The 14,897-nt window shown below is 47.0% G+C and overlaps 2 protein-coding genes across 4 annotated transcripts in view; one reads left to right on the plus strand and one right to left on the minus strand.

Moving 5' to 3' along the window:
• Window positions 1-11,085, plus strand: part of bcl9 (BCL9 transcription coactivator) — a 29,161-nt gene extending 18,076 nt beyond the window's left edge. For all 3 annotated transcript variants that reach the window (XM_080498433.1, XM_080498434.1, XM_080498435.1), the window contains 7 exons: window positions 4,025-4,338; window positions 4,526-4,633; window positions 4,781-4,967; window positions 5,649-5,745; window positions 5,862-8,043; window positions 8,502-8,774; window positions 8,903-11,085. In XM_080498433.1, the coding sequence (XP_080354559.1) occupies window positions 4,025-4,338; window positions 4,526-4,633; window positions 4,781-4,967; window positions 5,649-5,745; window positions 5,862-8,043; window positions 8,502-8,774; window positions 8,903-9,942 (4,201 nt within the window). In that variant the 3' untranslated portion in view covers window positions 9,943-11,085. The remainder of the gene's footprint in view (window positions 1-4,024; window positions 4,339-4,525; window positions 4,634-4,780; window positions 4,968-5,648; window positions 5,746-5,861; window positions 8,044-8,501; window positions 8,775-8,902) is intronic.
• Window positions 11,086-11,795: 710 nt separating this feature from the next.
• acp6 (acid phosphatase 6, lysophosphatidic) overlaps window positions 11,796-14,897 on the minus strand; it is a 5,752-nt gene continuing 2,650 nt past the window's right edge. Inside the window, 4 exon segments of the mRNA XM_080498206.1 lie at window positions 11,796-13,210; window positions 13,299-13,464; window positions 13,554-13,646; window positions 14,387-14,493. Coding sequence (XP_080354332.1) covers window positions 13,076-13,210; window positions 13,299-13,464; window positions 13,554-13,646; window positions 14,387-14,493 — 501 coding nt within the window. The 3' untranslated portion in view covers window positions 11,796-13,075.

A 14,897-nucleotide genomic window follows, 5' to 3' on the forward strand; every position in this document is an offset into this window, starting at 1 on the left:
AACTTAATTCTTGTGTCATTTGCCTGAACCGGTGACCTGAACACAGATACAGTGCATCCGGAAAGTATTTACTGGATTTTGCTTTCCCCACATTTAATTGTTGCACCTTTACTCCAAAGTTCTACACAGTATATCCCATAATGACAACGTGAAAGGAAGAAAAAATTTAATGTTTTGGGCAAATTTATAAAAGAATTCACAGCCTTTGAGCGAATAGATTGATGCACGTTGGGCAGCAATTAAGGCTTCAAGTCTTCGAATATGATGCCACAAGCTTGGTACACCGCTCTTTGGGCACTTTGGTCTATTCCTTATTGCAGCTCCTCTCAACCTCCATCAGGTTGCAGGTTAAGTGTCGATGCGCAGATATTTTCAGATCCTTCCAGAGATGTTCCTCTGGACTCTGGACGGGCCACTCCAGGACAAAGTCACTGCTTTACTGCATGTATCTTTCCTTCTATTCTGAATAGTCTCCTAATTCCTGCACATGAAAAGCAAAGCATCCCCCCACAGCATGATGCTGCCACCATCATGCGTCACGGTATGGCCGCCATTGACGTGGTGATGAGAAGTTACTGGTTTGCTGGCATTCGAACCAAAGAAGTCGATCTTCATCTGGTCATACCAGATAATTTTGTTTCTCATGGTGTAGGAGTCCTTCAGGTGAATTTGACAAACTTCAGACAGGCTGCCGTGGCCTCTGTGTAACCCCAAGTCTACAGACAATTCATTTGACTTCATGCTTAGTTTGAGCTCTGAAATGTACTGTAAGACCGCACATAGACAGGTGTGTGCCTTTCTAAATCATGTCCACACTGAATGTATCACAGGTGGACTCTTAAACATGATCAGTGGAAACAAGAAGAGCCTGAGCTCAATTTTGAGCTTCATGCCAGAGACCGTGATGAATAGGAATGCACCGATCCGATCCCCAAATGTGAATGTCTGCCGATACCAATATTATTCCGATACCAGAGCTGTTTGCTTTAATAATATTATTCTCATTATTGTTTTGTTCCCTTTGGACAATGTGGGGGTCTGCGTGACGTCATCATCTCATAATAAACTAGCTCTATCTTTAAAACCTCAGAATCACTTTATTAATTCCTGGAGAAATTCTTTAGCAACGCAGCACAAACTGCAGTTTTTACACTTCTAACGCAACACAAATGATTGGGACAATTTCCAGGGAGTTCACTGTGGAGTATGACGCAACTTCACGAAGGTGTGAATCCCCTGCTACCGCAGAGGAAGGAGCTGTTCTCTTCGGCAAGCCGGCGCGTTTTAAAACCGTGACGTCTGGCGGCAGAGCGTCCCCCTCCGTCAACCCCAACGCCTTTTATGTTGATACTTTGCAGTGTTTGGAGAGTAAAATCCCTCCAAACGGCGACATGTTGCCATGAAAAGTGATAGCACGGATAGCGCTACTTCCCCAGCATGCTCAGCTGGCTGCAAACTGTGGAAAGGAGTTCCTGACTCATTACTCCGCGTCTCATTGAGACCCCCCCCCCCCCCCCCCCCCCCCCCCCGTTCAGGAAATCCATTCCACATTTTGCTGTGAGCAGCCGGAACAGAAACACATGCGGACTCATTTCAGCAGAAGCATGCATCGGAAACCTTCGCAGGTTGGATCAGGAATTTCCGATCCGTGAATTCCATTCATATCGGAACCCGGTACCGATACTCGGATCGGACCGGCCCCATCCCGAGTGATTATTTTTCAATAAACTTGAAACTCATTGTCATTAATGGGGCAATTTGCGTGGAATTTTTAGGGGCAAAATTAGTTCTGAGTAATTTTGAAATGAAGCTGTAACATAAAGTGTGGGACAAAGCGCTGTGAATACTATCCAGCTGTACTGTAGTATCACAATGGTGACTTTGGTCATCAACTTCTACATCTACATGTCTTTATGTCTGGTTTATAACTGAAACATTTGAGGTTTTTAGCTTCTAAAGCATATGGAAAAGCTTTACTGATGGGGCAGAAGATTCTTTGATTAATAGTGAAATCACACAAAAAAAACCACAAATATTGGCTGTTATGGGATTTACTTGTTGGGAACTTCAGTTACTTCAACTGGAAACTGGAGAAAACAACGGGAGTTTTGTTTCTACTGTCAAAAACACTTACAAAAGTGTGCGTTTTCTGAAAAATAAAAGCAGTAGGTTGTCCTATATCGCACCACATCTGTGGCTTTAATGTGTCCACACAAGCATGTGTTCTTCTGTTCTTCTGGAATGCGAAACGGCTGATCATAACGAAAGCTATAGCATTATACAACACTTATTATATCACTTTATGACTTGTAGTGATCAAATCTGTGCCGTCTTGACTTCTCAAGTGTAGCTGAGCAGCCATATTTAATGCGAGTCGTTTGGCGGCTGAAATTATAGTGACAAGACACGCACGCGTGTCTTGTGACGAATGTGAGGACCCGACGGAAGCCACATTTGCGTTTGAGGAGAATGTGCAAACTCCTCACAGAAAGGCGAGAGGCCGAGAACACCTCGCTCTGTGTGTTGTCTGTAAATCTACTGTCTCGCCGTGTCCAGTTGGGACCAAGTGTGGCTGTGTCAGTGTTTATCCCAAGTGTGGTTTTTGGGGAACTGTTACCCTGAATGTCTGCGCCCCCCTCCCCCCCAGCTCCAGCACAACTGATTCTAATTAGAGGGTCATCGTTACACTCTGCAGAAGCCCGGTAACGATCTGTTCATTTGAATCAGGTGTGTCGGTGCAGGAGGCGTCTCACACATGCGGAGCAGAGCTCTGCAGGATCAAGGCCCAACAACTGTAATTTACTTGGTATGCGATCCTGAAGCCATCTTAATCAGCGGCACAATGAAGCCGACAGAAATCGAAGCCGCTCGCCTCAAGTGCGACGCGGACTTAGCGTCAGGTTGTTGTCCCTGCGTGTTGTGACCTGGAAGGTCTTGATGTGTGATCCAGAGCTGTTCTAGGGTCAGGGAGTACACTGTGCTTGGAAGTTTTCCCTGCTGACTCATGGTTCTGGAGCCTCTGGAAAACGACTGTCTGGACTGCCAACATTTTGGCTTTGGCTTCTTTTACTACCAACTGTGTCTTTGTGTGTACATACGTACAGAGTTCTAAGCTGGGGCTGTACTTTGTGGACATTTTGGCATTAACTCTATGCTGGTTCTGTCTGTGTGTGTGTGTGTGTGTGTGTGTGTGTGTGTGTGTGTGTGTGTGTGTGTGTGTGTGTGTGTGTGTGTGTGTGTGTGTGTGTGTGTGTGTGTGTGTGTGTGTGTGTGTGTGTGTGTGTGTGTGTGTGTGTGTGTGTGTAAGCAAAGGGAGACAGTGAGAGAGATCAGGGTGTGGTAAGGGAGTTTTCTGCCAGTTGGATGTATCCTGCTTGCCTAAACTGAGCCACCCTTATAACTAGTAAGCAGCAGTCATTTGTAGATCGCTTGTATCTCTACAGTCGGCTTGCATGTCCAACTGTGGGCATTGAATTCCCAATACCAGAACCCTAATGTGGTGTTCATAGGCATACCTGCCAAATGTTGGATGCCATAATGGCATTGTGTTCAGCTGTTTCAAATTAGGGGAAAAAAGAACAATCACATTTTGCTTTTGATGTTCTGCTGACCATGCCCGCAGGATACAACGTTAGGCAACAAAGATACAAGTAGTAATTATGCACTGGGAGATATTGGACCTTGTGGATGGCATGCTGAGTCACTATGCACATCAACTTTTTCTTGGGTTTATTACAATTTCCAGAGCATGACTACTAAATGCTACTTTAATGCCGAAGGCATTTTGCTTAATATGCCCTATTTCCCCACCCAGTGATATGTGTTTTATGAAGCCAAAACAGAATGTAGGATGACTCGATCTGTTATTTTTGCGATGCGCACAATGTTATGTTCCTTCACAAGCAGGTCGACGTTGGACACTAATTTTGAACTGTGTTACTTCGTCGTTCTTTTAATGGAAAAAGAAATACTGTATGTTAGTTATATTAAAAATTTATTTGTCTTTTTTTTTTTGTCCTTTCAGCCCTAAACCTAAGACGGAGGCCATGGTACGATCACCTCCTGTCATGTCCCCCTCCACTGCCGCCCAAATGGACTCTAAAATGCCCAATCAGGGTAAACCCGGGAGCACAGGCAGCCAATCACAGCCCTCACCTTGCGATCCTAAGACCATGGGTACCAAAGGGGCTCAAAACGTTACAGGGGGAATGGGGCTGAAGAACGGCCAGGGCTTGACCTCTGGACCGAGCTCCAAGGTGAAAGTCAAGAGGGAGCGAAGCACCTCAGTAGAATCCTTCGAACAGCCGGAGAGTGGCACCGCCACCAGTGAGGAAAAAGGTAAGAGCTTCTGTGGACGAATGTCAATAAATGGTTTAATAAATGGTGTACATGTTTTGTTTGCTTGAGTGAGTGTGTAAAACAATCTGGCCACAGTTGGACATCTTGAATGACCAGACTCGCTCTTCCTTATTGTCACGTGCACTTATAAATCCAAGTCTATTTCCGCCCGTGTGTGTCTGTACAGATAGTAGCAGGGTGAAGAGGATGTGTGTGGCAGAGAGGAGGCAGCCGTACAGTGGAGCCGACTGGTGCTCTGGGGGAGAAAGTGATGAAGATGACAAAGGATTCTTCAGTAAGTGTGTTAACGCGTGCGTCCAAGCATGTACGATAGTCCCTCCACTGATCGACTTGACTTCACGACAGCTTTTTAAAGGAGTACTGCACATCCCATAATCCTGTGCTGCTCCTAAAGCCAGTTTGCCTTGGCGTCTCCCCGTAGACTGCAACTCCAGTGACGTGAAGCCCCAGGACTCCGTCACACATTCTACCTCCAACGCCGGACTCAGTCGCTCCTCTACACCCTCCCACAACACGCTGGGAGGCCAAGGCTCCACAACAGAACCTGCGAGTGGGCAGAAGCCAGGCTCAAAGCTCGTTTATGTCTTCACCACAGAGATGGCAAACAAGTAAGAAAGATGAGATATGGGTTTTTTATCTTTCACAAAAACTAATTGCTCCGAAAAAGAACATTGCCATGTAGTTATGAGCAATTGTTAGTTTTAAAAGTTCAATATCCTTAAAATTTCCATAATTGGTTTAGAAATACTAATTAAAACTCATTTTTACAGAAGAAAAAAATATACACCCACAGCAAAACACTCGCAGTATTCCAGTTGAAATTTTAAATGGCGTTGCTAACTGTGTCAATTGCCGGAAGAATATCGTCTTGCCCCTGCCATCACTGGCTCTTGATGTCTTTGATGTTGGTTGCAGCTGCTTGTGTGTATGGCACTAAATTATTTGCTTCCTTTTCAGTTATAGCCTTAATCTGTTGTGCACATCTACACAAATGTGTGTTTCTCAGTTGGGAGTAAATGCTTGGCTTAAATTAACACACTCTGTTGGGAATTAGAGATCAAACATGTAGATGCAGTGTGTATGAGTGAACTTTAATGGTTTGCTTAGTTTTTTTGTTTTTTTTTTGACCTTGGCGTTACCTTCATGATTTCATCTCCTACTATTTCAAGGCTCACCATTTCTTCAACACGCATGCACACACACACACACACACACACACACACACGCCCGCGCACACGTATTATTGTGTCTGATGACTGATATGTGACTGTCTGTATTATTGTCTCCAGGGCAGCTGATGCAGTTCTTACTGGCCATACAGAAAATATCATTGCCTTCCACATGAAAAACATCTCCAACAGCAAGGACAAAGCTCACCTCCTTTTGGTAAGGATGCACACATAAGCCCCGTTAATGTCATCTTACTTAAAACATCAACAACATATTGACAGTATCGTGACTTAACCCTGTTTCTGCATCTTTTTTTTCTTCTATTTTTAAAGAACAATGCAGCAAACGTCCTTCGGAATGACTCCAAACCTCCCCAGCAAACCCCGTCCCATGCCCAAGATCAAAGCCACCAGCCTGGATCCAAGCCGTCCTTAACTGGCATGACAGAGGCCGCCCCTCCACAGCCTTCAGGTCAAGGCAGCCAAACTAGTGTTCTTCCACAAGAAGGATCAACCTCTGCAGGCATGGAATCCAAAAATATGCCCGGCAGCAGCCCAAGCAACACTACAGTCCCAGTTGACCAGGCCCCCGTCACCCAACCTGAGGCAGGCCTCAACCCTCCAACATCAGTTGAAGGAGGGCAGGGTGGAGGTTCTGGCGGTGCAGGTCTGACACCGCAACAGCAGCAACAGCAGCAGCAGCTGGCCCAGGAGTTGTTAAACATGGAGGCTAACACGGAGGGTCTGTCCCAAGAGCAGCTGGAACATCGGCAGCGCTCCCTGCAGACCTTGCGGGATATTCAGCGTATGCTCTTCCCTGATGACCGTGATGCTCCACCACCTGGACCCCCTCAGGCCCACGGTGGACCACACGATGGAGGTCCTGACGGTGCAGCCCGGAGGGCTGAACAAGGCCCTCTACAGGCTATGATAGCACAGTCTCAGAGCCTGGGACCACCCGGTGGACCCGGGGGACCCCGTCCACAAGGTCCCCCATTTGGCCCGCCGCACGGTCCCCGGGATATGCCTTCATTTCCTCAAGATGAGATGGGGCCCCACATGGGAGGGCCGGGTGGTTGTGGGGATGGTGACCAGATGACCCCTGAACAGGTTGCTTGGTTGAAGTTGCAGCAGGAGTTTTATGAAGAGAAAAGGAAAAAGCAAGAAATGCAACACCGACCACTTCCACCAGATATGATGATGCACCCCCATGGTCCACGTGGCATGATGCGAGGACCCCCTCCTCCATACCAGATGGGCCCAGGAGAGATGTGGGGAGGACCAGGTGGTCCACCAGACCACTACCAGGAGCGTATGGGCATGGGACCTGGCCCCAGGGGGATGCCCCCCCACATGCAGAGGATGCCTGGCTTTTCTGGTATGATGAACCCTGAAATGGAGGGTCCCCCAAGGCCTGGAATGGGCTGGCCTGATGACATGCCACCCCGCATGGGAGAAGCACGGGGTTTCCCTGGGGGACCCGGGGGAATGTTTCCTGGTCCTGGAGCTCGTGGTGAGCGTTTTCCAAATCCTCAGTCAGTCCAAGAAGCAATGTTTCACCAAGGAATGGGTGGAGAAAAGGGCATCCCCCCTGGGATGATGATGGAAATGCAAAGGATGATGGGACACCAAAGAGGTGGAATGGAACCCGGTAACGGTATGGGTATGTTTCCTAGGATGCCTGGTGACGGTCCTATGAGTCCATCCTCTAGGCTTCAAGGAATGGGAGGCAGAGAAATGGGGCCTGAGTTTGGTATGGGGCCCGGCCCTGGACCGGGACCTCATATACACCCCTCAAAACTACGAGATCCCCCCATGAATTTGAGTCCTGATGAGATTATGAGAATGAGAGGAGGTGGGGGACCTCCAATGGAGAACATGGGTCCACAAGGACGACCCATGCAGGGCCCTCCCTTCCCTGAGCAGGCACAGTCAGGAGACTTTCCCATGGGGCCTGGACGACCCTTCCCTGGAGGACCTGCAGGGATGAGGGGTCCACATGCTGATCCTGCCTTTGGTCCAGAGCACAGATCCACACCTACAGGAGGTAATGGCCGTATCAACCATCTCCCCTCTGCCGGTGGTCCTGCACAAGGTCAGAGAGGCCGCAAGCCAGCAGATCTGAATGTCCAAGCAGGAGGGGGGAACTCTCCCAGCGTTAACCCACTTAAGTCCCCTCCTTTGAGGCAAGTACAGTCCCCTATGATGGGCTCTCCATCGGGAAACCTTAAATCCCCTCAAACACCGTCCCAGCTGGCTGGCATGCTGACTGGTCCCACCGGCCCCAATGCCCCTCCAGCTCCTCCAACGTCTGCACCCATGAAGTCCCCCCACTCCATGATGGGATCAGCAGGTGCCTCTCCTGTTCATATGAGGTCCCCTTCGCTTCCGAACCCGTCTCCAGGCTGGGCTTCCTCACCAAAGCCTCCCATGCAGAGTCCAGGAGTACCCCCTCAGGGCGGCAAGCCTCCTCTCAGTATCACCTCACCAAACATGATGGGGGGGATGGAGCAAGGTATGTATTTTCTCCCAAGTTACATCAGAAAACTGCAATAAAAAACAAAACAACGGCAGCAAAATGCATACATTTATTAGATTCTGTCACTAATACCAGTTCATTTCAATGTTACATTTAAATGTTGCTTTAACTGCCTGTCTTTAATCCCTTAAACAGATCTAGCACATAAAGTAAAATAGATGCAATGTGTGGGCTCTATCTTTTCAATTGCATCAGCCTGATGAGTTACCACATCTGTATGAGGGGTGGGGTAGAGTAGGTTATAGTCCAGTGGCTCCCTCTTCTGGTCATTTCTTTTATGAGCCTTATTATCAAGATGAGCCTCAGTTGCCATCCCTGACTGTAAACCTCTCACTATTGTTCGTATGGTCACATACAATATAGTCAAGAAAATGAGTACTTTCTTTTGATGCATTTTATTCTTTCCCTGTCCTTAAATTTGCTATATCCTTTAGGTGGAAATGGTCCCCCATCAGCTCCTCCCTCATCAGGAGCCCCATCTGCCGCGATGTCCCTCTCAGGCAACGTTCCGTCTGGCAGTCCGTACACCATACCCGCCGAACCAACACTATCCCAGAATCCCCTCTCCATCATGATGTCACGCATGTCCAAGTTTGCAATGCCCAGCTCCACTCCACTTTACCACGATGCCATAAAGACTGTTGCCAGCTCTGATGATGACTCGCCTCCAGCTCGCTCCCCTAACCTGCCTTCAGTGAACAATAACGGTAAGACATCTGAAAAAAACCAACAACTTTATGTAGTAGCTTCATTTCTGTAGCTCAACTGCCTCATTATCTCTTGTCCCTATTTTATTCAGTTTCACAATAATTATGGAATTCATTTCGATCCGCAGGTATGACATTGAATCACCAAGGCAACCCACGTATGATGGGGCCTGGAAACGCTGGACCCATGCCTGCCCTCAGCCCTCTGGGTATGAATCCTATGGGATCCCAGCCTCTTTCCCATGGCATGCCGCCACAAATGCCCTCTCCAAATGCCCCTAATATGGGCCCAGGCATGATGCCTCATGGCATGATGATCCCACCAAATCCTCAAGACCCCGGTATGGCAAACCCTCAAATGATGCCCCAGGGACGGATGGGCTACCCTCATCGAAGCCAGGGATACCCCCTCACCCAGTCTCCATCCCAGCAAGGCCCTTTCTCTCCGCACAATGGTCCCGGTCCTCAAGTTTTTCCTGGCCATCCGATGGGCTTCCAGGGAGAGGGTGGACCAATGGGAGGACGAATGGGAAACATGCCTCATGGCGGTGGGGGTGATGGGGGGATGTGTAAACCCAACACCCCCGGTGGGCCAGAGTTCAACAACATGCAAGGTGGATTTACTGACGCAGACCTTCATGAGGTGATGCGGCCGGGGGCTTCAGGCATTCCTGAATTCGACCTGTCCAGAATAATCCCGTCAGAGAAGCCGAGTCAGACTCTTTCTTACTTCCCCAGAGGTGGAGGAGACAACCCTGGTGGAAAGCCACCGCACCCCTCTGGCTTTCCCATGCAGGGCATGATGGGTGATGGCCCGCCAAGGATGGGGATGCCCATGCAAGGGATGGGGGGGATGTCAGGGGGGCCAGGTGGGGGAATGGGCCCTCAGGACATGCCAATGGGCAACCCGGGTCACAATTCAATGCGGCCCCCGGGATTCATGGGTCAAGGCATGATGGGCCCTCAGCACCGGATGATGTCCCCTGGGGGTCCTGGAGGGATGATGCAGGGGAGACAAATGGCCCACCCTGGCCCCGGTGGTTCACCTAACATGATGATGTCACTGCAGGGCATGGGTGGCCCCCCGCAGCAGACAATGATGATGGGGGGTCAGATGAGGCCTCGTGACATGGACATGGGCTTCAGTCCAGGCCCTGGAATGTTCTAATCCAGCAGAAACCTTGTATCTAGAATGTTCTTGGACTATATGTACGAATGGAGTAAAGATCATGGGATACGGAGAGTATTCAGGAGATCGGTGGACCCAAGTAAAGGAGGTATAATATGACCGTGTGGATTTACCCAGAAAATGAACAGATTGGAGCTAACCAGTCACCTGGTGATGTCCTGTGGGAACTATTCCAAAGGGAATTCAGACAGGCCCAGATTGGAGTACCTTTGCCACAAGAACATTTCATTTTGACTCATGAACTTCAGAATGTATGGGATTGTTGTGCATCAATTTCGCAGAACTGTTGGTGTTTTTTTTTTTTGTTTTTGTTTTTTGACGATGACTATAAAGATGACTTCGACATCAAAGAGGAATCAACCTAACAAAAAGTCAGCGTGGAGATGCTACAGTATGTCTACTTTTTTCAAATTAAAAAAAAACAAAACAAAACAAATTTGTCACGAAGGTGGTATGGAACAAGAGAAAGGAAGAATTTGTGCTTTGTGAAGACTTTAGTGGAAATCCATCTTGTCTCTCGCTCCATCATTTTGACTGTTTCTGTACAGTATATACATGAGAGTGTGTGCGCGTGCGTGCTTGACAGATTGTATGTTTGTGTGGTTGGTATGTATGTATGTATGTGTCTGTATGTATAGGCATTCTATCAGTGACCTCTCAACTCCTCTTACCCCACTTTCATTGGGGGAGGACTGCCCCCTAAAATACTGTACTGTTTACCATTGGTGGGCTATTCAAATTTTAGTCTATTTTAATTTCCTTTGTAACTCCAGTGTATAACAAACCAAACTATGACCTCATTAAGATAATAGTATTATTAAAAAAGCACAAACATGGACCATCTGCAGAAAGCGTCTTCTTTCTCTATTTTTACCATTGAGAGCAACACATTAAGTGTTTGGATCCTGGCAGCTTTGCAGCACCACGATAATCTCCAGTCCATTTCAAGTCGTGGATGATATTTGACTCTGTGCTCCAAAACTTTCAGGACTCAACTTTCGCCAGCGTGAATAATATTGCTAATACCCAGATGTGCTATGTGTGTTCTTCTTGTTCCTGTTGTGTTCCTGTTTTGTTTTTGACTCTCTTGTTGACTCTGGGTAATAATCATTCCCACAGCAATAATCTCCCCCCCCCCCCCCCCCCCCCCCCCCCCCCCTTCGATGGTCAGCAGAATGGGACAGGAGTGGCCCAAAGCCACAGCAGGTATGCCAGGTATTATAGAAATAGAGCTAGGTAGATCTGGTTTTGAAAAAAAAAAGAAAGAAAAAAAAAGACGAAATTAGTGTGGCAGGCGCCGTGTCCAGAGTGCGACACACGGATATGTAAAACACGTACTGCTTACCATCCAGTTGACTTCCTCTCTTTTCTCTATTGTATAAGCTTGTCATGTGTTTCTCCATTGGCTTTGGTGCAGAATAGCCTACCAGGGCTGTGGTGATGGACTACAAATAAAAGATATTGTTTTGGTATATACATGTTGTCTATGGAGTGTGTGCGTGCATGCATGTGCCCCACCCCCCACCCCCACCCACCCAGGGCTCCGCCATTCACGTCGTGTCAGTAATGTGGAGCAGGTGGTGTCTTTGTCATTCGATATTCCACACCAGACCCAAGGTTCACGTTTTCATCACGGCACCATCTTTAAGTTCTACTACGTAGGTGCGTGCATGACGTGGCTTTTAAATACCTGATTTGTGAAAAGCGACTTCAGCAATGGGGGGGCATAATGAGGCAAGCTTTAGTGAAAATGGCAAAACATTTTTGATTTTAAAATGGTTTAATTCTCATCAATCCAAAGCCTGTCTTCACATTTGATGCAGCAGGTCAGGAACTATTCTTACTGATGAGGTACACGGTGTTATTTTAACACAAAGAGACATTCAGGTCTATACAAGGAGCATGAATTCATGCAGACTGTGGACTTGCAATACCAACAAATCCTCCTAAGAAAGGCAATGTTTCCATCCCAAAGCGTACTGGAGCAGAATTACTCCTGATGTAGAATTGCGTGGACGTTTGTACGCCGCTTCTAAATCTTACTTGCTGCAAACCTTCGGCCGTAGATATTCTATTCAGTACATGAAACTCGTAGTATTCCCCTGAGGAATGGAAATGATTACTTTAGATAATATGGTTGTGAACCCAACCAATTTGGCAGAATAATTGCATCAGCAATCGGATACATTCATTGATTCCTTATTGTCCAGCCTTGAAGTCGTCCATGTATCGGAGCAGGATTAGTGTAATGCTTTCAGTTTATGAGGAAAAGGATGATCATAATGCTCATCTTGTCAACGACTATGAAAAAAAAAAAAAAAGAGTAAAACCAACACTGAATTTCTTGTATAGGGTGTACCTGGTATATATCATGACACAAACCTGTTTAAAAAAAATAATAAAATCACATACATAAGCCACAGTTTTATCTATATGGACCAACATTGCTATTATTTAAAACATATCCATGCAGTGTCTTGATAAATACCCACTCAAATAAATAGTCCCAATAAAAGCAAAATCTCCTTAACGTTCCAGTGCTTTTGCTAAATATAGAATCCAGCTGTTTTTAAACTACGGACACTTGAGAAATGATTCGTGTGTTATAAAAGAAACAACTTTAAAAAAAAAAAGACGACACAGGCGTGTGCATGCTCACACCTGGGAAACAATCATGTGAAATCGGGTGTACCGATATGTAAACCACACCGTTATGCACGCTGGTTTTCACTCCAGTGTCGGAACAAATCTGAGCTTAATTCATCTTGATTGCCATGATGAGCGGATGAAGACGGACGTTCCCAACCTGAGGGGTGGGGGCTCGTCAAATTTAGACTTGCACATGTTGGAACACCCACATTTAAAACATTTTCCGGGGAAAACGAGGCAGACCCGGGAAACTTCCAATTGCTTCTGTATGTCGGTGAGAGTGGTTGTGTCTGTTGATGTTTGGCTTCACTGTAATGTTTTAACAAGTCAGTATTCTGGAAAAAAACAAAAAACCCCAGGTTGGGAACTAGTGCACTGAACGATTGTAATTAAAAAAGATTTGAGAGTTAGCTGAGGATGTAGTAAACCATGATGTGTGGCCGGCTGGGTTTGTGGAGGGCGTTCAGGGTTCGGTCAGGCCGTCGGTGCTGTTACAGAGCGACTGGTAGCGCTCCGAGGTCAGGGAGTACGACGAGAGCATCTGTTTGAACTCCTGCAGGGGGCAGTAGACTCCACTACAACCCGGCAGGAGTTGGTCCTGCGGGTGGGGGAGAGAGAGAGGCAAAACGTGAGGCAAACGGGAAAACGCTGGGGAAAACCCTTGTGCCGCGCCGACGCCTCCTCACCTGGCCGACGTACGACACCTTCACGAAGGACTCGTTGGTCTGTCGGTGTTGGTGCAGCTCCAGCGTGAGGTCGGCTGCGTACGGTGGCCATCGCATGTCAAAGATCCCCAGAGCCATCAGACAGGGAATCAGAGTGGTGTCATGTGCAGAGTACAAAAACAGCTTCCTGTTTTTGAGAGAGAGAGAGGTGGGGGGGGGAAGGAAACTTACAGTTTGGACGCACTTGAGTTTCTGTAAGAAATAGGTGTTACCAACCTGCTGGGCTCTGACGAGGTGCCCTGGACTTTCTCCTCCATGTTGTTCATCATCATGTGCAGGAGCGGTCCGACACACAGCTGCAGGTTCTGCCTGTCAGACGCACAAAACAGAGACTGACTCTTAATGAGAAGTACTAAATAAATGTTTGAATACTGGCAGGCATGACAAGGGCAACTTGTGGATGACTTCAATCATTTCTAGCATAATGAGGAGATTTGGTTTGACTCTGTGTTTCTTTGTTTGTAGACAATTTTAGTCACTTTCCACAGAACAAGGAATGTATTTCATGTGTGTAAATATTTTGAGATTCCATTTTTTTCCACGTAAATCTGTACTGAAAAAGCTTGAAAGCGAGACAGGCGGTACCTCCGCCTCCCTGCAGTGTTGTGCAAACCGGGGCGACACGAAACGTGTCCATATTTTTTGGGGGCGCGAGACAAAAATCACAAGATTACTTCAGTCAAAGAAACGTGGAAATTACAGAAGATAAAAATGTATAACCGTCCCCCATCGGCCATTTTTTAAATGAAAATATTCAAGACTTTATATAGAGCCAAAAGTTCCACCTTTAATTTGCAGTTTTTTCCCTGAGGCAACACAAAGAACTTTAACATTCTTCTTTGTGCTAATATGTACCTCACTTATCTGTGAGTGGAGAATTCTGAGATATGAGATATGAAACACACAAGCATTGTGCAAAACTCTATTGGGTTCTTTTGTTTGCAAATGTGACCGAAGTCGTTGCTTCATCGGCGTCACGGCACGTCAGTGACGTTTGAAGGCAGAAGCGCGAGAAAAGTTTCTCCTCTGCCCTGGTGATGGGATCCCACCTCTTGCTGGGCTCATAGACGTGGCACATCATGTCCACAGCCCTCTGCTCCACCTTCTCCCTCCAGCTGTCCAGCGCCGGTGGGCAAGGCAGGCCGTGTGTCTGGGAAAAGACGACAAAATCAAAGTTTCACTATTAAGACACAGTTCACTGCTGTGTACATTTGCACTCCTCGCACGCAAAACGAGAAGCCTCAAAGCATTTGAATTAATTGTTTTAACACAAAAATAAAAAAATTTAATAAAACCGACCTTCCGAAATGATCTAATATTTAGTAAATAAGATATAAGTAAACGTTGGCTGAGATCTTCCAGATCATGTGTAATCAATAAAATAAAAAAAAGTAGCTTTTCTGTTTGTATTCCATTCGTTGAGACGCCCCGTTATGCAGGTTATGCAGGTTATGCAGCAGACAACAGGCACAGAGAGTGACTGTGACTTGCTGGTGTAGAAGCCCTGACCAACTAGTACAACTCTGGAGACGCGCGACTCTTTCTGCTCGAAGGTTCCGT

This window comes from Blennius ocellaris, assembly GCF_963422515.1.
Source record: "Blennius ocellaris genome assembly, chromosome: 6".
NCBI lineage: Eukaryota > Metazoa > Chordata > Actinopteri > Blenniiformes > Blenniidae > Blennius > Blennius ocellaris.